This window comes from Melozone crissalis, unplaced genomic scaffold (assembly GCF_028551555.1).
Source record: "Melozone crissalis strain CALT ecotype California unplaced genomic scaffold, PUWL_Pcris_2 ptg000023l_1, whole genome shotgun sequence".
NCBI lineage: Eukaryota > Metazoa > Chordata > Aves > Passeriformes > Passerellidae > Melozone > Melozone crissalis.
This window is the reverse complement of record NW_026535801.1, coordinates 27,367,606-27,391,366: the sequence shown is the minus strand read 5'-3', so window position 1 is coordinate 27,391,366 and position 23,761 is coordinate 27,367,606. Positions and strand designations below refer to the sequence as shown.

The 23,761-nt window shown below is 38.3% G+C and overlaps 1 protein-coding gene across 2 annotated transcripts; it reads right to left on the bottom strand.

Moving 5' to 3' along the window:
- Window positions 1-3,773: 3,773 nt before the first annotated feature.
- LOC128937779 (cytochrome P450 27C1) lies at window positions 3,774-21,488 on the bottom strand. 2 transcript variants are annotated; one of them, XM_054277550.1, is made up of 9 exons: window positions 21,159-21,488; window positions 16,390-16,580; window positions 14,565-14,764; window positions 12,592-12,801; window positions 11,172-11,335; window positions 8,481-8,647; window positions 7,633-7,711; window positions 6,750-6,953; window positions 3,774-4,340 (listed from the first exon to the last, which is right to left on the bottom strand). In XM_054277550.1, the coding sequence occupies exons 1-9, from the start codon at window positions 21,486-21,488 to the stop codon at window positions 4,224-4,226; spliced, it is 1,662 nt and encodes a 553-aa protein (XP_054133525.1). In that variant the 3' UTR covers window positions 3,774-4,223. The 2 variants fall into 2 exon arrangements, with proteins under 2 accessions (XP_054133525.1, XP_054133526.1); XM_054277551.1 differs by having other exon boundaries at window positions 16,390-16,507; window positions 21,159-21,239.
- Window positions 21,489-23,761: the final 2,273 nt, after the last annotated feature.

Sequence of the window (23,761 nt, the reverse complement as noted above, 5' to 3'; positions counted from 1 at the left end):
TTGAAATACCCACATGACATTTACATGTTTCGGTCTTTTTTTTTCCATCAAGAATATATGAATAAATATTTACAAGCTCATAGCATAGATACACATATATATATATATACTTGTTTTCTGTTGTAAGTACCCTTTGGAAAGGAAGAAGGGAAGTAAACAGGTGCATTAATCACAGCAGACAAAATATTTTTCTTTATATATATATATATATATATATATACTTTTAAATGATCAGAATCATTACTGATCAAAATAATTACTACTCACACCTTTCCTTATAACTTTATTATTTACTACTGCATGTGTGAGGTTTAATGAAAACCTACACAGGAATAAGAAATACCTGGCAGCTTTGGACTGCTTCCCAAATATTTTCCAGCACACATTCCAGGGAACTGTAGTGTGTCTTGCTTCAATAAATACAGTCCATGATAGAGGTGCTCACTTCCAAAAATCAGAAGGGTCCAATGTGTCAGACCAGTTTTCCTCCCCAGAGATGGTATTGGCACATGGATTTACATCTGTGCTCAGTAGCTGTGCAGTGCTGGGAGTATCACTTGGTAGCACTTTAGATCATCCTACCATCTGCTTTTCACTTGCCCCTGTAAATCCTCTATTGACACTTCTGTGACACTTCAGGAGGTGAAAAACCCTTGGATTCATCTGCATCTGTGAGAGCCTGCCAGTGCAAACTACCATTGTTCTGAGCAGTGAGAATCAGTGGCTTGTTACAGCCCTTCTGAGTCTTCCTCTGGGCATGCACCAAAGAAGTTTGGCATTACCAAAGTTATAAATCTTAGCAATTCTATGAAATTATATGATAGCATGTTTTAAAGTTAGAAACATTATGTGATGTATGGAATTCTTTATCATTTCATGGTTGGGGATATTTTTTTATGTCTTCCCCATGTCTCAGAGTGACTTCATTCTAAACTCTAATTCTCCTGATAGTTTGAAACCTTCCACACCAGTTTATTGATTCATTGTTACTGGTGATACTTATTTTGAACAGGCATTGTCTTTTGCCTTAAGGAGTAAAGAGCTTAACCTGAAAGTTTATATCCTCTTACAATATTCACTTTTCTAGACTAATTACATGAACTTTTTGAGGATAAATTTAATCTCTTGCAGATATCCATGTTTCTACTACCTGTTATCTAATCCAACTGGAAAGAGCAAAATCAACTCAGCAGTTTTGTGTCCAACAAAACAAGTTCTCCAAACCCCATGGTTACATAGCTTCCAGATGTGCCAGGGCTTGATCTGCCAGCAAACCACAGGGAGGCAGAGCACAAACCATTATAGCATAACCCTTTCTCCACTCACAGAAACTATGAACCTGATAATCTCTGCCCAAATTAAACTACACCCTTCTTGAACAGTGAAGCACACTGTATTATAGCTGTTAGAAGTATCTCTGACAGAAGTTGGGGAAGAATAGGTCAGATTGCATCTCATACATTGTGGGCTGTATTCCTCATTATTCTCACATACTTGCACTTTCTAGTCACTTGTGATTATCTAAGCCTTCCTCCACATATTACATTTTCAAGTGGTGAGCTCCTCAAATAAATTATTTTTATTTCCTACATACATATATTTTGCTATTAAGTTCCAGCCCATTTCTATTACATTCTGGGTTGTTTATGTTGTTTTGGTTTGATTTTCACACTTTGTGCCTTTTTTCTTTATATCTTTAATCCTCTTCTGTGTATTAAGCAGTTAATCAAAACATTAACATTAGAGTCAATCCTTGGGTATTTCTTGGATAACTTTGCCAGTCCCTTTCCTCCACAATGACAGCACCCTTAAGATAATGTTATCTCCCCTTTTGCCAAGTCATTACACATCTTGAATTCTGGTAAGAATCCCCCTCTTTTCTAGCCGAACTATAAATTTTCCATGGAGTAGTGAATCTTTCAGTTCAATACAACAACTTAAAGACTTGAGGCTGCTAAAGAAAAATGCCAATATAAATAGTAATCAAAATAAGAACAAAGCCTTGTAAATTCTGTATAAATATTTTATTATGTATAAAAGACAACTTACATGGATAGGTGCTCTATTAGAACAAAACACTGGCTGTTTTCATTAAAAGATTCAAATGCTACAAAAATCATTTTAGAATGTCTCTTCCATCTTCTGCACTGACATTTTACTTAGGGACTCATACCAAGCAGCAAATGTACTGCAACACAGCAGTGGCTGGTGTTTCTAATGATGCTGTGACAAAGCAAAAGGAAGGCACCATATGGCATCCAAATTTGGATTCAAGGCAGGAGCTCCTTGTCTCCAAGTCAACAAAACCAGGCAGAGTTATGGAGTCAAATACTCAGTCCATAGACTTTTAAACAGATTTTGCAAAACATCTCCTTTGGGATGTCAGCTGGCTCTGGCAAATACAAATTTCTTCATTTGATTTAAGATGGAGACAATTGAAAACAACAATGGGGGAAAAAAAAAGATGGAATAATTGGGAGCCTTGGAAAAATCAGAAGGCAGGCTTGTTCAAGGAAAATACTCCCAAGAGAATACCTGGTTTTCTTACAGTACACATATATGCTCAACACAAGAATAATATTTTTAAAATCCTTATGTAGGCATTTAATCCTCTGCTAGATCAGATCAATTTTGTTTAGTGTTATTTTGTATATTTTGATCCATACAAAGGAGATTTTGGTTCCTTTTTGTCTAAACCTTAAAAAGGCACCACTAAAAGAAATCAAAATACTTTAACAGTGCAACAGTAGTGGCTAGGTGGCAATGTGAAATTTTATGTACATCATTAAAACTACAGAGTTTTTAAATTTCTAATCTCTCTGACTTCCAAAGGCTAGACAATCAAAGAAAAATGTTGCCATTTTAAAAAACAAGTTGCAAAACTTTTGCTAAGTTTATTTAGCTGAAATATTTATGATTGTATGTAAACTACCTCCCAAAAAACAGTCAGAGCCTGACATGTAAACAGTTAACTATATATAATTACATATGTACCATAATAGGATATGCAGGTTTGAACATTGTTCAAGGCATAATGTGGACACAGGGTACAAGGTTTCTCTCAAAAATGGGAATGTAAGGTTAGTGCAGTGATACCAAAGTTATCCAAAGTACCCTGAAAGGAAGAGTTTTCTGTTGGGTGTCATAGGAAAAGTAATCATAATTAAAAAAAAGCAACTAAAAAAATGACCCCCAAAAAACCAAACCCAAACTTCCAGGTGTCCACTCTTTCTGTTAGGCACCAGATAGTAAACAAACTTCTCTGAATACTTCAGTAGTCACATTTCCATCCAACAGAATTCTGTATTTGCCTAGGGGTTCAGCAAGTTAAAATGGGAAGATTCCAGTTTTTACTGTTGAAGAACAGTAAAATTTACTGTTTCCAGTTCTTACTGTTGAAGAATAGAATAAAGTCAAAAGCAGTATTTTAATTGAATGATAAAAATGTAACAACTACTTTCTTTTAATATTTACATTTGGGTTTGGCATATTAGCTAGAACAATGAAAGTGGCTTGTGCTTTGGTGATGAGAACAATGCCTGGCTTCAAACTCTCCAATGTGACATTTAAACTTTCATTTTTAAGATTTTATTTTTTAAAAACCGTATAAAAACCTTTTATGGGGATTATGTTTAGATAAATTTGTATCTGTTCTGTATTTCAAGTCTAAACAACTTGACATAAGATGTATTTTTTCTATCCTTACTTTTCATATTACTGGATTTTTTTTAATACATGCAGAGTAAATGTTTTTACATATTTAATATTGTTAATTGGAAACTAAAAAACACTGGAGGACAAGAAATAGGAAAATATAAACTTATACATGCAGCTAATTTCCACATATTACATAATAATCCCCTTGCTCTCAAATGCACTCACTGAGTAGCAGCATGACAAAACCACAGAATGATACTGACATGTCTGAATTTACTTCTGGTTGGCTTTTTTCAAAGCATGTGCTGTTATTACAAAGAGTTCTCCCAGATAAAAGGAGATTCCCAGTGCAAGAAGGAATGTTTTTGGTATGTATTTTCATATGTGTAATTAACTGTTACAGGAGAGGTAATTGCCCTTATGTACTGCTAGAACTAAGGCAGAACATAATACTTCATGATATTGCCAAATAGCTACAAACCAGAGAATAAGCATGTTTTAAACTTCCACAAAATGCAAACCTGTTTCCATGAAAATTGTATAAGTACTTCCAAAATGTTTGAGTTTCACTTCCTGTCAGAAAATCTGACATTGATGGAGTTTCCAGGAGTCAGAAGTCCATGAGTTTTGGCATTAACGGGTTCAGTTTTGGGAGAAATTTTGATTTCAAAATTCTGAAGTAGCTGTGAACATAAACAGGACAAGTATTAGAAAAACTGCAAAATTACCAGTTAGGAGTAGCCTTTAAACAAGAGAACATAAGAGACTGTCACAAGCAAAATTTGTGTTGCCAGTTTGGCAGAGTTTAAGTGCTATGATTCCCATCCTGGAAAAGAAAAAGAAGGTGTTACAAGGTAAAGATTATAATTCAAAATCTTCCTCCTCTGATGGAGGGAGGGCTGAGCAAGTCCTTTCTGAAGAAATCCCCCAGAACCAGATTAAACAGTCTGAACTATCAAAGAAACTAAGGTCTCCTCCAAACTTTGTGAGGTTCCCCTCTATGTGTTTTTGATTTCACTTCCTTTAATATCAATCAATATGTAAAATTATTAAGAAAGCTGTAGAAATCCCAATCCCATCAGACTCATTTTTTTGAATGAAGAATACTTCAGCTCTCTACTTTTACACTTTCAAGAGGAAAATACTGCAACATCCTCAACATTTCCTAATAATAAATCTCAAACACTTTTTTCTATAAATTAAATAATTTTCTTTAATCCTTCTCCTAGTATGACTGATAACCAATGCATTATTTTCCTATACATAAATACATTTTTCAGTGTCAGATGGTTGACAAAGCTTTTATTTAATTTTACTATTTTAAAATCCCTCTTGTTATTATCTTTGTCTCCCAAATTTCCTTGAATTTGGCTATATTGTCATTAAAATGCAGTGCATGGGGATGGCTGTTTATTGCTGCTAAGTGAGACTTCATCAGTGTTTGGCAAGACTGAGCAATTTAGCCTCTCTTTCTGACATACAAAATGCTTGCTAATGCTGCTAATATTATCTAAAATCACATTGCCTTGTCAGAATTGAATGATTTTTTACTATATCACTCCAGTCTGTTCCTATGGTACTAATATTACTCAGACAGTTGTTCATAAATTTGTATTTATGCATTTATTTCTTCTCAAAGGCACTAACTTGCAACTGTCATTAATGAATAACTTTGTATTGCTTCTAGAACATTTCTCATTTTTCCTCAAAATTCTATATTCACATCCCCTGATTTTAAATTAACTCACATCAGCTTGGTATCCCATGCAAACTGTAAAAGTATTCTCTAATCCATCACTTACACTGTTAATGAAAATAACAGCCTAAATCAAATGCAGGACAGACTTTTACAGAATTTTAATTAAATGCTTTCCCAGTTCAACAGCAATTATTCTATAGCTACTGCCTCCAGCTATTTCCTTTTTCCAACCAGCTGTGCATGCATTTTGTGGGCACTTCCATCTGGAACAAATTTTATTAAGTTAATTGAGAGCAAAAACATACAGGACGTGTGAAAATACTTCCTGAAGTCAGAGTACATGACTTACTTTATACCCCCACATGAGGAAAGTGATCAAGTCAAAGAAAGAAATCAGATTGGTCTGAAACAACTTCTCTTTGATGAGCTCCATGTGTTTCTAATTTTAACTCACTTAAACTCATCTCTGTGCTTGTAAATAGGTTGTGTGCTGATTTGCTCTAGTTTATTTCCAGAAAACAAAGCAGGTTCTCCATTGCTTTCTTGAGCCTCTTTTTACAAAAGATGGAAGTTTGTTTGTTTTACCAAGCCCCCTGGGAGCTCTCTCACACTCAGCTCTACAGGACAGGCAAGATTGCTCTCAAAGTTTACTGAAGGAAATTCAAAGACAAATTCAATCAAGTTTTCCTTTGAATATATAAAATTGATCTAAATACTTTTCTAGTTAAGTAACTATAAATAGTTGTCAAATCTTCACTATTTGATTGCACAACCTGTACTCATTATTTGAGCTGTAGGCTGTCTTGTAAATGACAAAAAAATGTAGCAGCTGTTGGGAACATTTTCTTTATGATATGAACCAATCAAAACCAATATCTCAATATGTACTATTTATATAACTATAAATTATGTATATCTAGAATGAAAATGAGTTAGAAGAAATAACCAGAAGAGACAGAAAAGCCCAGAACATAGAAAAATTCTACTACTTGTCATCACACTGTGATCAGTACAAGGATATAAAATCTATTTTACATCTTGGTAAGTTCTGAATTCCTCTAACTAAAACACAGAAACTGAGCAGTTAACCATTCTAATACACATTAAGAAAGATTTCTGATTTGCTTACAAAAGCCAAATCTATATATTTCCTTAACAAACTTACCTTTAATTTTACATCCTGTGTACCATACCATCTGCAATGTAGTTTAGGTACTATGGTACATTTCAAGCATGATTATTTTCAATTTTTTAAGTCTTTGCAGCAGGAGTACATTAGACAACACTCCAAAACAAAGGTTTTGAGCACTGTAGGATACCCAGAAATGGCATACATAAAAAAAAATTAATACCAATTCACTTTTTTCTTGTAGTGCTGTCATATAGCTCTAACCTGAATCAGTGCAAGATGGATTTCCAGCTCTGCAATTCTTTTTCCTATACAACTTCTGATGCCATAACCAAAGGGGATGGAGCCAAAGTTGTCTACTCTGTCCAAGTTGTCTTTCCTCAGCCAGCGCTCAGGTCGGAACTCATTTGCCACTGAGAAATTTTCTTCACTGTATGAAGTGGCATAATGACAAAGTGCCAGCTGGGTCTGAGGAAATAAATTATATTTATATTTAGCTAGCTCCAACACACATAACAAAATTTGAAAGCATTTTCAATTATTGAAATTTCTGCAATAAGAGGTGATAAAAATTAAGCAACTTTGAGTAATTCTGAAGACAAAAGGATACCTCAAATATCAAATCCCTTACTCAGTATGTCAAAGGAAATAATCTTCAAATTATTTTCAATGTTGCTGGATATATTAGAGAACATGCAATGGGGAAGGAGATGGGAGCAAGTCACAAGAATTGGGAATTGTTTCATAAAGTTGCTATGAGAAAAAGGGAGAAACTTTCCACAAAGGGAATTAACAGACAAATAATTAGAAAACTGCCAGAATAATGAAATCCATGCTTTTTAAATTGAATTGTACCATTACACTGATATGTTATTAATAGTCTCCACCATCAAGGATATTAAGAAGCCATGATGACAAATTCAATTTGCAGGTGAGGACCCAAATAAAAAATATCAAAACAACAGCAGCAAGTCAATCATAAAATCTATCTGTGGCATATAAATGGGTATTACTGAAATACTTTCCTCTTAATATTCTAGCATGGTGAAATCTTTTAAAATCAATTAAGTGTATATATGTTGGAGCAGATCATATTTCATTTGCAAAAATTAAACTGTTCTCTGCAGAGAACTGCAACACAACCTACCCCTTTAGGTATCAAGTATCCTCCAATGATCAAGTCTTTTTGGGTCACTCTTCCATTTCCCGGCAATACTGGATATAACCTAGTGAGAAATATTTATCTGAAGTTCAAAAGTAATAACTAACACAATTTTTAAAATGTTAAGATTCCAATTTGCATTCCCAAATATGCAGGATGAATGCCATATTCAATCACACTAAAAATGTTTTTCAGGAGTACAGAACACCTTGGAGCTTCAAAGACTTTGAATCATTTGTAAGAATATGACCATCATCTGAGAAAAGTTATTTATTAGTAACTGAATGTTGAGCTATTTGGTCTATGCATTTATTTGCTTTATATATGTGCAAGCATGAAGGTAGGTGGTCAAGCTGGAGACATTTTAGCACTACTGCTAAAGCTGAAAAAGCCTTATTGATGCCTTCTCTAAAATCCTCTTACTCCCCTCACCTCATGATGAACATTTAGTATAAACATATTTTTAAAAATAGTATGTCACATGACTTTAATTTAAATCAAAAAGCTTAAAATTGTTGAAGTGGGACTGTGAAATACCAGTGTGGGGGAGGAGGTTGTTACATTTTATCATACAGACTAAAGGGAAAAATCAAGCTTTCTATTCTCTACTTTAACAGACATGTCCTAGGTTTATGTTACCACTTCTACCATACTGAAAAACATTAAACATTATATAATCTATCTTATTCATTGCTTGAGCATCCTTGGACACAGTATTGCTGAAATAAATAAAAGTAGAAGCAGCAAATTGCACTAACAACAATAAACTACAAATGCTAAAATTCTCTGCTAGAATAACATGGAATTAAATCTTTTAGTTGTCTGCTACTTACCTCAAGGTTTCTTTCAGGACAGCTCTAATCAAAGGCAATTTTGGGACATCATGAGCCACTGGAACTTGATCTTTTCTCAGTTTATTGACTATTTCCTCATAAACACGTTGCTGCACCTCTGGGTGCTTTGCCAACAAGTATATGGCCCAGGACAAAGTAAAAGAAGTCTAAGGAAAAACCACAATCATCAAGCTCAACAAGATTACATTAATAATAATTTCAAGCCACGAAAAACAATCAGCTTTCAACTATGTGTTTTATATGTTTAAAGTTATAAAACAGGCTGGCAATGATTCCCATCTGGATTCAATGGGAGGTTGCCAGACGTTGCCATCCCCTCCTTCATCCCTTTCCCATCTAAAAGTCCACCACATATCAAAACAATCCCTGCTGATATTTTCCCAGTGAAATATAAAAAGCAACAGACAAACCAAATGCAAACCCAACTATGTGAGCAATACTGAAACATGAGCACTCCAAACAGCAATGGATTAAGTTAGCTCTTAGTTTTCAATATGCATTTCACCTTTTCTTCCAACAAAAACACTTCACAGGAAACAAGATAAGAAAATTATTCTCAGAACATTTCCAACCCCTTTTAAGCATATGGGGGTCCCCCCCATAGCATTCACACAACAGAATTGATATCACCACTGCTAAGATTATCCTTTTGGTAAGCAATGCTCCACCACTATCATTTAAAAATATTTTGTGTGAAGAAGAAACAGAACATGAGGCAGGACACAATTCAACTTTAAGCAAAAGAGGATTTAAAGAAGGCCATCATCTAATCTTTTTTCACCACAGCTGGATAAAAAATCAGTTTGTGGAAATGTCTTATTTTGGTCTTAAGTTTAAGATCAATTTAGAATGCAAATTCATCATGATGGTGACATTTTATGTCTTGTCTTCAAACAGGGGTATAATGCTTGAAGAACAACTCTCATAAGCTTTTCTTGATTTTCTTGCAATATGGAATGTCTGTGCCTTCTACAGTGCAACCCAGTTGTATTCCACTGAGAGCAGCTGACAATTGTGCAGAACTTCTCTGGTTAAACAGTGTTCCTTCCCAGGTTCCCAGTTCCTTCATAACTTCTCAAAAGTGAGGACTGTTCCAGGAACAGACAAAATGCTTTGTAGACAACAACTGCCTCACAATTCTACTGAAAGCTTTTATAATCCTCAAAATCTCTTTCAGTTTCTATGATAAAATGAGATCTGAGTTGACAGCAGAAGAAAAAAAAAAGATTCCTTCCATTTTTGTTTTGTGCTTGAAAATGAGGAAGTCAGAAGTATAGTCCTCTCAGAAAAAGACTGTTGCCAGCTGCGAAAGCTGAGTCAAATGGAAAGGGAAATTCTTGTTGGCATGAATATTGTCCTTTTAGTTTAATGAAAAATGTCACACACTAAAAATGGAAAATTAATGGTGTGAAAGATTAGAAAATGAATGGGATTAACAACTGTGTTTTACTTAAGAAACAACATCAAAAACCTCTGCAAATTATTAAGCCCTTGGGACATTTAACCAATGGAGTAATATTCAGCTCATAAAAAAGTTTTACATATGCTCCTTATTTTGGAATTCAAAAGTGATTGCTGCTGGGGTTTTTTGGTTTTCTTTAGAAACCTTACAAACTTTCTTAAGCCAAAAAAAATCTGAATTCAATTATCCGGAAAGTTTTTCTTTTCTTTAAGACCATTTTACTTTTTTACTTATTTTAACCTTTTCACTATAAGACTATTTAAGTCCACTTCTTTATCAAATTAATATAATTTCTTTAAAAAATTTGTTCAGTAACAATCATTTATAGTAGAAGTGTTCACCGATATTCTAAATAACTCTGTAGGTATTTTACATGCAATAACTCATCTTTCTTTTTCCTTATTCTTCCAATGGTCATGCTGCAGTCAGTACTGAGCTACATTGATTTCATATGCTAGGAATGAGAGGGGAAGAGACACACACAACATTAATGTTTCTTCAAATGTAAGGCAAATCAGATGAATAAAGGATGAGAGACACTTGAAACACGTTCCTAGGTGTTAACATATTGGATACACCAGCCCCACTAACCCTGAGCCTCTACCACAGCCCTCTGCCTCAGCCTGACTCTATGTTGTCAGCACAAGCAGGGGCAGAGTGAACTGGTGCCTTATCCACACCATTGTTGGCCTAACATCCCCCCAGTAATGGATTCCAGCAGAAAGCAGGTATCTGATCCATTGTGTGTGTGCCAGTTGATTTAATTAGCCATACATGGAAATCCTTTACCAAACTCTACATATGAATTTATTGATCAATTTTTTTCACCCTAACTTTCAGATAATCTTTCTATTGTGCTCCACCTAAAGTAGCACAAACACCAACCTGATAAGCAAACTTGTAAAAGAAAATGTATGAAATACAAGCTGAATGTAAAGACAATTGCTATTTTATCTGTTTAATAAACTGTGGGACAGACTCCCAAGTAATGAGTTCCTGTAGACCACAGCTAGATCAGAACACTGATTTCATTCCAGTGGAGCGATTACACACTACAGGAAGTATTTTGCATCACTTTAAAGGCCTCATGGCTTAAATGTGTTAAAATTACATCCTTATGAGCAATGCAACCCCCCTGAAGAGAGCTGCCAGTAGTGATCCGTGTGTACAAAAACAACTATGCACAAGAAAAATGGTAACAAGCTTACTGTGTCCACTCCTGCCAGAAGCATCTCAGTCATGTTGGCATAGATCTCTTCCAAAGTAAGTTCCTTACTCACTAGGAGGTGTGTAAGTAGCCCACCATTCACTACTTCTCCTTGGTCCAGCTGAGATTGAATAGCCTTCAATTTGTTGTCAACATGGATTTGACCTTTGGGATTCAAAAAAATTGTTAAGCCTCCATTTTTATTTTTGTGCTGCTTCCATTCAGTAATCACATTTCTCACGCTACTCTCCAGGGGAAAAAAAAACCTTTTTTCTTAATGAAAAATCCCAGAGTGATGGTGGAGGTCCTTGGGTACTCATGGCAAGGAAAGACTGAGCTGACAGGAACCTTGGTAGCTCACAGCATGAGAATGCTGAGCCCAAAGAAAGGACATAAGAGACTTCACTGCCCTTTCTTGAGGAAAGATCAAAACCAAGTTTTATACCCACCTGACTTGTCTCTGGTGACCCTGCAAGAAGTGGCGGGGTCTGCAGGGCATGCTGCAGCTCAGCACAGAGGCTGCTGCAAGATGCTAGCAGCAACCAGAAGGTCAAAGCCACAGAACTTAATTACTTTGAAGAGAAAGATGAGGACCATCAAGTGATAAAAGTACAAAAACTTCAGTGAATGACATGCTGAGCAATTTCACCCACAGCTCCATGTACACTCTAATGACTGCAAAGAGCATCTTTGGTCGAGCAAGGGATTTAAGAAGAGAAAAACTCCTCCAAAAGATAATGGCTCACAGAACGAGCTTACAAAAAATGAAAATGCATGCAGCTTTCTAATATTTGAGAGAGAAAAGGGGTTCAAGATTTTTTAACACCCAAGAACATTAGAAAAGTAAAATTGAAAAGACAACGCCTTCCTACTTACATGAAAACTGATTTATAAAGTAGCCTGGAATGTTCTATTTAGGAAAAAAAACCCCATATTGTAGTATATCAGTGTACTTCAATGTCAACTTATACACTTGTATACATACAAATAAACTTTACAAAATGTTTAATTAATATTCAGAGTCTAGTTTACTAACTTTCTAGTCAGTTTTAGTGGTGATTATGTCAGGGTGCTTAATTAAAATTTTGCTGAAGTCAACAAAAGTACCCTCATTAAAATTGAAGTGGCTTAAGATAAAACCTTGGCAAAGCACTTGGACCTGGAATGACAAGTGTGTGCTGAAACAGATGAAGATAAATAAAGAGCAGCATAAAATAGGGAGTTTTGAAAGGTACTGGTAAAGTTTGCTTTCAGTTGAATATTTTTTAAAACAGTTCCCCTGGCTAGTCTGCATTTAATATGAAACTTACTTCTGCCACAATGTCTTCTTATAATTTTAGAAGAGAAATGCAGCTTGTCCCGTTCAAACACACCCAGAACCTGCAGAAATACAGCTGAACTTTTCTACTACTAAATCTTACTAAATTTGAAGAGTCCATCCCAGGATCTGCAGAACTCTCTCCAGGGTTTTGGAATAAGTGGACGAAGCCATTTGGGAATAGCACCTGCATACATAGTGGTCTTAAACATGCTAAACATCAATTCCAGAGCCTCAATATATTCAACAGTCTGCTGTGGGATGTTGTTTTCCAGGCAGCCCAGCCGGCATTCGTACAGAATAGTGGCCACACCTGCACATAAAAAATGAAAGAATTGTCTGTAAACATGCATGAATATATATTAATAATTTAGGGAATTAACTAGCATTAAATGGAACTACTTTTACAAGAAATTTATTAATATTTTTATTATTACTACATCAGTTGGGGAACAGATAAAACAGAAATTCAAAGCACAGTAAAAGAGCCCAGCTAAACACTGCAGCAAGAGAGTAGTTGCTATGTCAGTAATGCTCAGCATGAGAAGACAGCCAGGAATTCCACCAGAAGCAGAGCAGCCTCCAGCCTGTTTGCTGTGTTTTGCACTGCACTGTGAATCCTGAGCCTGCCCTGCTGGCCTCCGAACACTCAGGGACACAGGAGTCCAAAGACATTCCTGATAACTGCTGACAATGGAGGAGTTTCTACCACTGGCTGTGTCTGTCATCAGCTGGTAGCAAATAAATAATGAGTCTGTGTAAATGGATAAAAAGCCTGCACTCCAGACAGTGCTTTTACTGCACACACCATTCTCCACCCAGCCCTAAAAAAAGCAAGTGTGACACTGTTGCAAGTGGCAATGTTGACTGTCTCTTGTTCTGACTTGCTGTAATTTTCACCGATCTTTTTCTGCAGTTCTGCAGGCACCTCCACTAGACATTATCTTTACTGACAAAAATAATTTTAAAATACGATTATTTTCAACTCACTCCTCCTTTCCTAATTTTCCTCCCTGGGAAGATTTTTTTTGCATCTTTTCTTTCTTTTGTGCCTCTTTCAGAAACTGCTAGCTCTTATACATCCTCTCACTGCTCACATGGTCCCTTCAAAGAAACCTTATGTATTGGTTCTCTGAACAGTTACAGAGTAAGTTAAATAAACAGCAAGTCATATAGAAAATAGATGTGTGCCAGGCACAAGTTATAAATGAAAAAGTAAAAGAATGTGAAGAATTTAAACCAACCCATCAGTTACAGTGAATCTGTGAGCTCACAGTTTGAAATTCCATAAACTGGTAGTTAAATGCTGGTTTTAGACACTATTAATGTGAAACAGACCAAGCAGGCAGCCAGTAATTTGACACAAAGTGAGCAATCTGGATATTCTTCAAATCCCAAATTACTCAGTTGCCTGTCAGCAAAGAGTACCAATGTTTTTAAAAGGCATTACATAGAACAAGATGGGGTTGTATGCAGTCAGTTCAAGAAATACATAAAATATGTATCACCATGAGATTTCTATAAGAACACAGGAAATGCCATACAGGCTCAGGCCAGGGTTTCATTCAGCACTCCCTCATTAATGGTAGCCAGTGGCAGATGATCTTAAGGCAAGCATAAAAATCCTGCAGTTGGCATCCATAGGCAGGGAAAAGCAGTATTTTTTCCCACATTAAGCTATGAACTGAATTTAGATACATCACATGGGGATTCCTCATTGGAATTTGGCTGGTATATTGTGAATTAACATGTCTTAGAAGTCACCTATTAGAAAGTCAGCACCCTTATTCTGAAAATGCTGAGAAAATAATACAGAAATACAGAGTACTGAGACTGTTCAAGACCTTGATTGAACATTTTACCTGTACACCAGCATTTCCATGGGAATTGCTCCTTAATAGAAGGACTCTACAAAGGAATTCTACTGATACCCACTGCACTGACTAGGAAGACACACAAATGCAGAATATCAAACTTCCTTTTTCAGATTAATTGGCTCAGTCATATGACAGAAATTCCTAACCACAAGCAAACTGCTTTATATCCATTTTCTTTACAGATCCTGCCTGGGCTTACCTTCCATTGAATACTTGAAGAAAAGGTTGTTAACATTGGTCACTGTTTCCCCATCCTCCTCTTGGCTTCTGAGGGTGTGGATTCTTTTAATTAAGTCTGTGATAACTTCATTGACTCCTTCAGAGTATACAGCCACATCTTTGGGTTTCAGAATTTTTTGCCTCAGTACACTTCTCATTTTTAGCCACTGCTCCCCCTCCCTAGAAGAAATTATTAATAATGTCAATACCTGGTTTTCCTTAACAATCATCAGCTGGGTAAGAGCTCCACAACCAAACTGTTTGCAATTTTTCATGTCAAATGAAACCAAACGGTAAAATGAAAATTATGATAATGTATATTTTGTATTATGCTCTTACAATGTTATTCTGTATTTACAGCATGTCCTCATTAAATTTCAGTGATGCAACATGTCAGTCTCTGGCTTGAGTGACAGAACTTGCCCACTCAGTGATCTGAATTTGATGAGTGTCCCTATGTTAGTCTGTTAGTAATAGCTAATACAAGAAATTAGTAAAATATTCTATTAAAATTATTTTAAATAAACATTTGAATGAGTAGTCTGCAAAACTGCTTTTACAGAGAAATAGTACTTAATTACCAAATAAAGGTCTCACAGTCACATCTGACAAATCAACAACTTGAGCTGGTACCATAAATTCCATTACTGATACATCACTTTCAGCTAGCCCAGTTCTAAACTCACAAAGTAATAAGAGAGCAAAGCTACCTAGAGAGAAACAACTTGCAGCTACAGATTCTGCTTTAGCTGAGCTATGCATGGAAACCTTGATGCTGAAGACTAAAAATCTGAATTGTAGTATCTACGTGCTCTGTATGAGCAGAGTATTTGGGAATAGTGGTTCCAGGGATACCTTTCAATTCCTTATGAAAATGGGCAATTATTTTTAATGTGTTTATTTTACTTTGTTATATTTCCCATTACTTTTTTTACCTGGAGCAATGCCATTGCAAGGTACAGAAACTTATCATCCAGCAGAAGAATTTGATCTCTTTAACAGTTATCTCCTGAGTCTCCTGATTTAAGACCTCTTTTCACTAAGTATCAAGGAACTGTTAGTTTGAGTCTCAACTGCAGCTTAAGATTTGAGTCTGCAGTGCAATACATAAAGCCTTTTGCTACCATGAAAAAACAGACTGTCCATGACTCAGGAAATTAATTTCCCTCTAAATAAACATCCTATGTCAGTGGGGACTGTGAGTAGTTCCCAGTGGCAATTAACCACACCCACACGCGCTGCCAGGTTATGCAAGCTGTACAGACAGATAGCTCCTCTGCAACCAGCCAGACTCAAAAATATCTGTCTGGGGATGCACTACAGTGTGAATTGACCATTCTTTACATTAGTCTACTGAGGGGGCACTTCAGTGAACAATAAAGCTAAAACCAATCTGAGCCAACAATTCCACACAGCACACTGCCTGCTAGATAGAACAGTCTAGAACTGATGCAATGAATCCACATTCATTCAGTGCAGTGCCAAAGCTAGTAAGCTCTGTTCTGTAAAACTGCTTGCAGGTAAGTGACTCAGCTTAAACTCCAGTTGATACACACTCCCAAAGAATGTCTTCGAGCAAAGCAGCTTACTGCACACTCAATTACACATCACTGCCATCCCTTTGAAACTTCACAGCGGGACAAATTCACAGCATTCACCACAAATACCTACTCCCTTCTCCCCACTAGACCCACAAATTTCCCCACAGAGAAAAGCCTGATTTCCCAGATGACCTATAGAGTCCTTCAGAAACTCACCAGACTTGCACAAGAAAACAGGGGAAGTGAAGGGCTGACAACACTTACGCAGAAATGAGCCCCGTGGCTCTGCCCCGCAAATCTCTGTACTCCTGCCAGGATTCCATGTTGGCTCTTTGTGGTGCTCTGCCTTCTGCTCGGAGCACTTGAGCAACCATGTCTCGATCTGCAATGGACACAACAAACTGGGGACCAAAGTGAGACTTGAAGATCTTTCCATATTCCTGAGTGTGTTTTTGCTACAGCATCACCAACAAAGAGAAACAGAAGCCAAGTATTACTAAGGAAAGCTATGACAAAAGGAAACTGACAATTTGTTATACACAAACTCTCTCACATCTAGGATTTGATCCCCAGCCTTCCAGACAAAGAACAGTTTGAAATGTCAGGAGAAGCATGTAAGCATTACTGTGAAATATTCACAAGGAAAACAGAGAGGTCACACAGTTCAGGACCCTGACTGGAAAGACCCAAAGCTCTAACGCACAGAGTGTGAGTGAAACCAAACACTGAGGAGATGAAAGGACTTCAAAACACATCCCTTCAGATCAAACAGGTTAGAAAGAATGTCTGCAAAAATGAAAAACATGGAAGCATATAGGGTTAAATTACCAGTATAATACAAAGATATCTTTTGTGAATAACTACTTACTCTACCATTTAATTGCTTATAAAGAAGCTATGCATAAGTTTCTCACACCTAACCAAGAATAACGCCAGCACAACAGCCTAGTGAAAAACTGCATTTTGGAACAGATTGATCAGCAGTTAATTTGAGAGAGACATATGCTAATTCTGCAAATAAAGGAAAAGGTGGGATTCTTCAAATGGGGTTTATTAAGTGGTTGATCCATAAATCATGTGATTCAGGCTGGAGGCAAATAAGAGGATTGAAAATTAATAAAGAGGATTGGAAAACATTAAGCTGTGTATAAATATTAAAACAAACATACAAAACCAACCCAAACAGTTTTCCAGTAAGATTGCACTATCACTGTCCTGTGAAATCTTATTGATTATTTCAAATAAATAATCTTACTGATTATTTCAAATAAATTTCATTCTGACATGGTCATGAAGTGAAATTCTCAACTCTTACAAATTCACTCGGAGTTGAGGTACATCCTCATTTCAGAGGGGGGAAAAAACTCCCCCAAAACAGCAAAGCAGTTATTGAAAAGATATTATTAAGACTGTGAAAATCAATTTTAAAGCCTTTATTTCTGGTTAAAGTATTAAGACAAGTTAAACTGACCAAAGTTTAACTTTGACACATTACCTATTTTCTAATCCAAAGACATCTGCACACAGAGTTGTGCTGATTATGCCAAAGATGGTTAACACCAACTGCACTTGTGAAAATCTAGCATTGACCCAAGATTAATTTATTTGAAATATATTTTATTCAATCTTAGTTACAGAGATGAATTGTTTAATTGCCAACAATAAGTTAAAGACACATGAATCACTCTTCAAAATATGATACCAAGTACGCTTAAAAAAATATAATTCTTTTTGTCTAGTTTCCAAATAAAACATGAGTTGTGCAATTGTGGTCTCTGCCAGTCACCTCTTAACTACTTTTGGAACACAATGGACAACTTCAGTTGAAGCTCTAAATATTCTTACCATTTTCAAAAATCAGCATCTAGATTCATATGAGACACATGTTTTAGTCATCCTGATGAGGGAAATGCTACAGCAGGAACTCAGTTGTCATTTTGTGTGGTCTGCTCCTAACCAACACCACAGACAGAGCAATGTATGAGCAACCTCTCTCAAAATCCAAGCATCTCTTGCCTTAGAAATGCTTTAGGGATACTGAACTTGGAGATAATAACTTTTAGAGTATGTGTCTTGAAAGGAAAGCATGAGTTGGGAAAGGAGTGTGGCAAGGAAAAATCAGTGGAGTGAGAGGAATACAGGCCACCAGTCACAGAAAAACAGGTTCAACAAAATTTTGGTATTTAGGGAGCAGTTTATCTTTTCAGTGATGGTGAGGTTTACATGGGACAACAAACTTCAACAGAAAATAAATCAAGCTATCTAATCAAATAAATTAAATACTAGTTTTAAACCAGAAATGGACAGGGACAAAGTATTTGGACATCCCTTTCTTTCAATAGACTGAACACCATTCTATCAACTTCATGTATTAAAAAAATGCCCAGGATTTCTATTTCAATATTTTCTATCACAACATGGGTTTTTTCTTTCCCTTGTTCCAAACCTTGAAAATGTTCCTCTCTAGTGCCTCACATACCACTCTCACACCAGTCATTCTTTCACACACCATAAATTCAAACTGCCAGCATCCAAATCCCTCCCTCCTCACCTTTCTTTTCTTTATCCCTGCATAGCACTGATGAGAAAAAAGAGATCCAACCCCATCAAATTAAAAATACTTTCCCTTTGTCATAATTGCTGTAGGCATTACTACTTTGGCCAGAACTAGCTGGAATCATGTTACTGAGAACAGAACCTCCTTTGTGAAAAGGCTCTCGGCTTCCCCACCCCTTCTGCATATATGTGTGCACCAAAGGACATCGTTTAAGTAGCTGTGCTGGTTACCAGAGGGTTTGGGATTAATTCATTCCTGATGTTCACTGCATTGTTAAATTTAACAGACTGTTACATTTAATGCCTACTTGCATTCTACGTGTAGGCAAACAGGGCATCCTGTGATTCTTGAGACTCTAGGCAGAATAAAAACTAGAATTATATTGCAACTTCTCCTTATCCTTCCTCACACTTTTCTTTCTAGGAATAGTATTCACTAAAGAAGAGATATTCACCATATCAGCTAGTGGTAGTGAAATGGATATACTATTTAGGATGTCTTATATTCTTTTTAATATTTTGAATAATTTTCACTGTTTTGATAGTGAAAGAACTTGAAACCAATGGTAGCATCTTTTTTAGTGTTATGAAACTATGATGAGTACCTCTTAAATTCTGTACACCACCACAGAGTTAGAGGAAAAAAATAAACAGAATGAAACAAAGAGCTTTAGTTGTCTTCACCTTACAGGTGCATGTCTTGGTTAGTAAGCAATTAAGCTGAGCAATTCATCATTAGCAATCTAGTTTGGCTGCCATGGAATACCGCATACATCCTAACATTTCTTCCTAAAAATCTAAATGGTATAAGAAAGCTGGACAAAACTAAGCAGCTTATGTGATGCTTTATTTTTCTGTCTCCTGCCTCTTCCTGGTGTTTTCAGGCCCTTTGAAAATCTTAACTTTCAACTTTTGGTTCTCATACCATTTCAAGTCCGGTTTTCTTTACTTTCCCTTTTCTATTTTAATTTTCCTTTCTCTCTCTTCTTTTTTCCTGAAATTTCAGTAATTTTCAGACAGCAAACCTCTTGGGGTTTGTGAATTTCTGACTGTGAATTTCTTCCTAGCGATTTGGGAAGGGTCACTAAGAAAAGCAAAATAATAAATGTCAACAAGATATGTACTGCCGGTGGAAAGCTCGTGGATCCATCGCTGCAGAAGAGTGAAACACGCAGCTTTACTCCCTGATACACAAAGCGCTTCCTTTAGAATCGCTTGGACTACACGGGGAAAGGGCCCCAGGAGATGCACTGTGACTTTTCAGGAATGAAACCCACATGTTTGGCCAAGCAACCAAAAGAATTCATCTCTGGATAGCGACAGCCTTACGGTAAGAGTGCTGCCCATGCCAGCATCCCCGAGGCGCTGCACAGAGATCCCCGTTCCCCAGCTCCCTCAGGGATAACGCGCCTCGCCCGCCCTCACCAGGTGCGCCCCAAGGAGGGGACCCGCCGCGGCTCCACACCAGCGGGGCTGCCCGGACCGGAGGACGCTGCTCAAGCCCCACCCGGCCCCTGGTTCGCTTGGCCGCCGCTCAAGCCCCACCCGGCCCCTGGTTCGCTTGGCCGCCTCCCCCCGCTGCAGCACCGCCGCACGCCAGGTGACAGGAGCCGCTCTCGGCCCGCCCTCCGTCCTTCCCTCTCCTCCCCTCACGCCGCCATCCGGCCCCGCTTCCCGCCACCGCTCCCCTCCCCCGCGCCAATGTGGCGGCCGGGCAGGGGGCGGCAGGGCCGGCCGCGCCAGCCGCCACCGCTCCGGGCCTGTCCCTCGCCCCCCGGCGCGTTCGAACCGCCCGCCTCCCGCCACAAGGCCGGGGGCGGCCGCCGGGGGCCGGCCAGCGCTGACGGCGGCGCATCTACGGCTCTCTCAGGGCACCGCGATAGGCAGAGTGTATTTATGTAAGGGGAGGCCGGGGCAGGAGAGACAAAATGGTCTCTCAGCACGGCGGGGCCGGGCTGAGGGAAGGGGAGCGGCCGCGGCGGGGCTGGGGCGGCCCTGGGTGCCGGCACAGCCTCATGCACGGGTGGGTGCTGTGGTCCAAGAGTCCGGGGAAGGCCAGGTTTCCCAGCCCTGCCCGCCAAAAATAAGCCCTCTGCAAGCTTGTGAAACAGCCCAGTTAAAAAAAAAAAAAAAAAAAAAAAAAAAAAGAAGAAGAAAAAGAAAAATAAAAAGGTGGGGTTTTTTTCCTTTGAGGCGCCTCCCCAGCGGTTCAAAACGCGCACAAAGATGCGCTCGCGGGCACCGGGGCGCCGGGATCGTGGGATCCCCGCGAAACAAAACTGCGGAGCCTCCGGGGCTGCGGGAACCGGAGCGGGGGATCCCCGAAACCCGGCTCTCCTCTGCGGGCAGGCGGCGCGGCGGTGCCCGGCTGCGGTGCTGCTCGCCCGGCGATTCACCGGCGCTTTGCCAGGGGAGGAAAGGAAAAGTTTAAGTAACCCTGGCGTGATTAAAGCTCTAAGTACCCGAGGGAGCTGTACCTGGATTTCATGGATGCGGCCGAAGCCGTCTTTCCAGAAGAACTCGTAGAGGTTGTAGAGGGTGTTGGGTCCGGGCATTTCGTGCAAGCTCTTCACGCTGCCCCGGCGGCGCGGGGGGGGCTCCAGCAGCTCCGCTGCGCGCCCCTCGCCTTTGTTCGCTGCCCGCCGGCCGGCCCGCACCTCCCGCGGCTGGCTGCTGCTGCACGGCCGCGGCTGCCCGGGAAACCTGCTGCTGCTGCTGCTGGCAAAAAGCGCCTGGTAAATGTAAGTCCTCTCGCATTCAAGTGTCTGCTTGCATTTCATCGTCAGAACTCTGGTGAGGAAAGACATGTCTGTTAATTTCAGAAGGGTCCACTTTGCTGCTGCAGCTGCTTTTTATTTGGTTGCTCTTTCTTCGGTGCCTGCTTTAACTTGTACAAGCAGCACTTCTCCAAACTCTTACTGCATGAGCATCAGTTTACACAGACCATTATTTAACGCTCCCTCCCCTAGGGCTGGAAAAGGGGGGTGGGTCTGGGATGAGACTTGAATAGAACGAACCTATTATTTTGTATAATTCAAATCAGATAAATTTACCCATTATACATGCTGCCAAAGTCCAGTTTTTGCCTCTTTCACCCATTAGTTTGGTGAAAAGCTCACCCCATCTTTCTCCTACTTTTTAAAAAAAACAGGATTAGGCCTATTTTTTTTTTTTTGGTGGCATTAATTCATTCCCCTGTGTTAGAAAATAGGGTACTTTCTGCAAGAAGTTCTCTTAGAACCGTTCATTACCCTGTAACATATATGAAAAACATTTGTGCATCCACATATAAGTAGCAGTGGTCTTACGCAATAGCCTTGCACAAAAGAATTCCTGTAAATTACAATGTTCAGAGGTGTTACTTGCATTGCAGAATGATTTATCTTTTGGACAGGATCTGCAGCTTGTGTCAACTTTTGTAGAAATCTGTACAGTTTAAAAAGTATTTGTGTTATTTTTGTATGTATTTCTGTGTCATTCCAAAGGTGTTAGTGATTATCTGTAAAATGTTGATTAGCTTCTGAAATGATGTGGAAGAGCCTATCTTGGTTTTTAAGTGAGTCAGCCACTTACATAAAATTTGAGGACAGAGGAAAGTCTTAAGGAAGATCCAAATTTCTAGAACAGAATTATGAATAAACTGCTGGAAAAGTAAATCTAATAAGCATCAAAATTATTACCTTTTGTTTTCCTTATTTATCTTCACTTAGATTTTTGAGGTTGTATTCTGTTTAAGCTCTGTGTGCATGCTTACTTTGGACACTGATAACTCCACTTAAACAACTCTGAAGTTAGACAGGCACATCAGTCTTTATGGATACAGCAGTAAATTTTGCATAAATAAAATCTGTTAAAGTACATGCTGGTTTAAGCTAAAATCATGTGTTTGAAATGGACTTCATACTTGAAAGGGTCCAGAGAAGAGCATCAGGAACAAGAAATGAGAAGGTTGTTAAAAACTAAATAAGAAAGGCTGAGAGACTTATTTCATCTGGGAAAGATGACTGCCACAACTATGACAACAGCCTACAGATGTGTACATCTTTTGTTTAAAAAGGTGCATGTCAGAGAGAGAAGGAAGAAGATGATGGACTTATTTTGCAGCTACAGATTTCTTGATTACTTTTCCAGGTAGCCTTGGTAACATTTCAGGCAGCCAAGGCATTGCAGGATGTTACATACTTGCTATCACCGAGCTTTGCAAGAACAGGTTTGAGAACATCATCAGGGAACCTCTGAAGTTCTCCTTCCTACATTTCTCCGAAGTGTAGCTACATCATTTCTTTGGTATCTATCTAAAGATGCTTGGAGAGAGACAGTTACACAGATTTTTAAAATTATATTAACATTGTAATTTTTAGATTGCTGGAGGGAGTATGTGCACCCTTCCTAGAAACTCCTGCTCACAGCTATCAGTACGGTTGATTTTTTAATTTTAGTTTGAAGTCATACATGGTTAAGGTAAAGCATCTGCTGCTATTAACATGATAGTGAGATAAACTTAGATACATTATGCTGTAAAGGTTACAGTTTTGCAACTAGTAGTAGCTTTCTCTAAGGGTAATTTTTTCCAATTTCCATTAATGGAATTCTCCATTATTTTGCCCTGTTACCCTTTTCCCCTGAAAATCATTGTAGGACATATTGTTTCTAGCCACTTGAAAAAGCTTAATTAGATTTGTCCTTCAAGTACTTCACCAGAACAGTACCTGCTTTCCTTCTGAGGAATTTCTGGAGGTGGCAATAGTCCCAGCATAGGAAGTAAGGGTGTATAGCCCCACCTGCACTCAGTTTCTTCTCAGTTTACTTATTGTTAGATTTCTGTTTGTTTGCAATAAAATGGTCTGAAACACAGACCCCATTTTAAAAAACCAACATGTAAACACTCAGTGAAGCTGCAATTTCAGTGAAACAGGGAGCTCACCTGGTGCAGCCCATAAAACAGCTGCAGACCTTCAGATCTCATTACTGGCAAACCTCAGCAAATTTTTAGTATTTTAAAGAAAGAGTGGAATGTGCCTTTTGAGAAGAGTCCCAACCCAGGAGTGCCTGTGAGACACCTCCATTACTGCTTGCCATC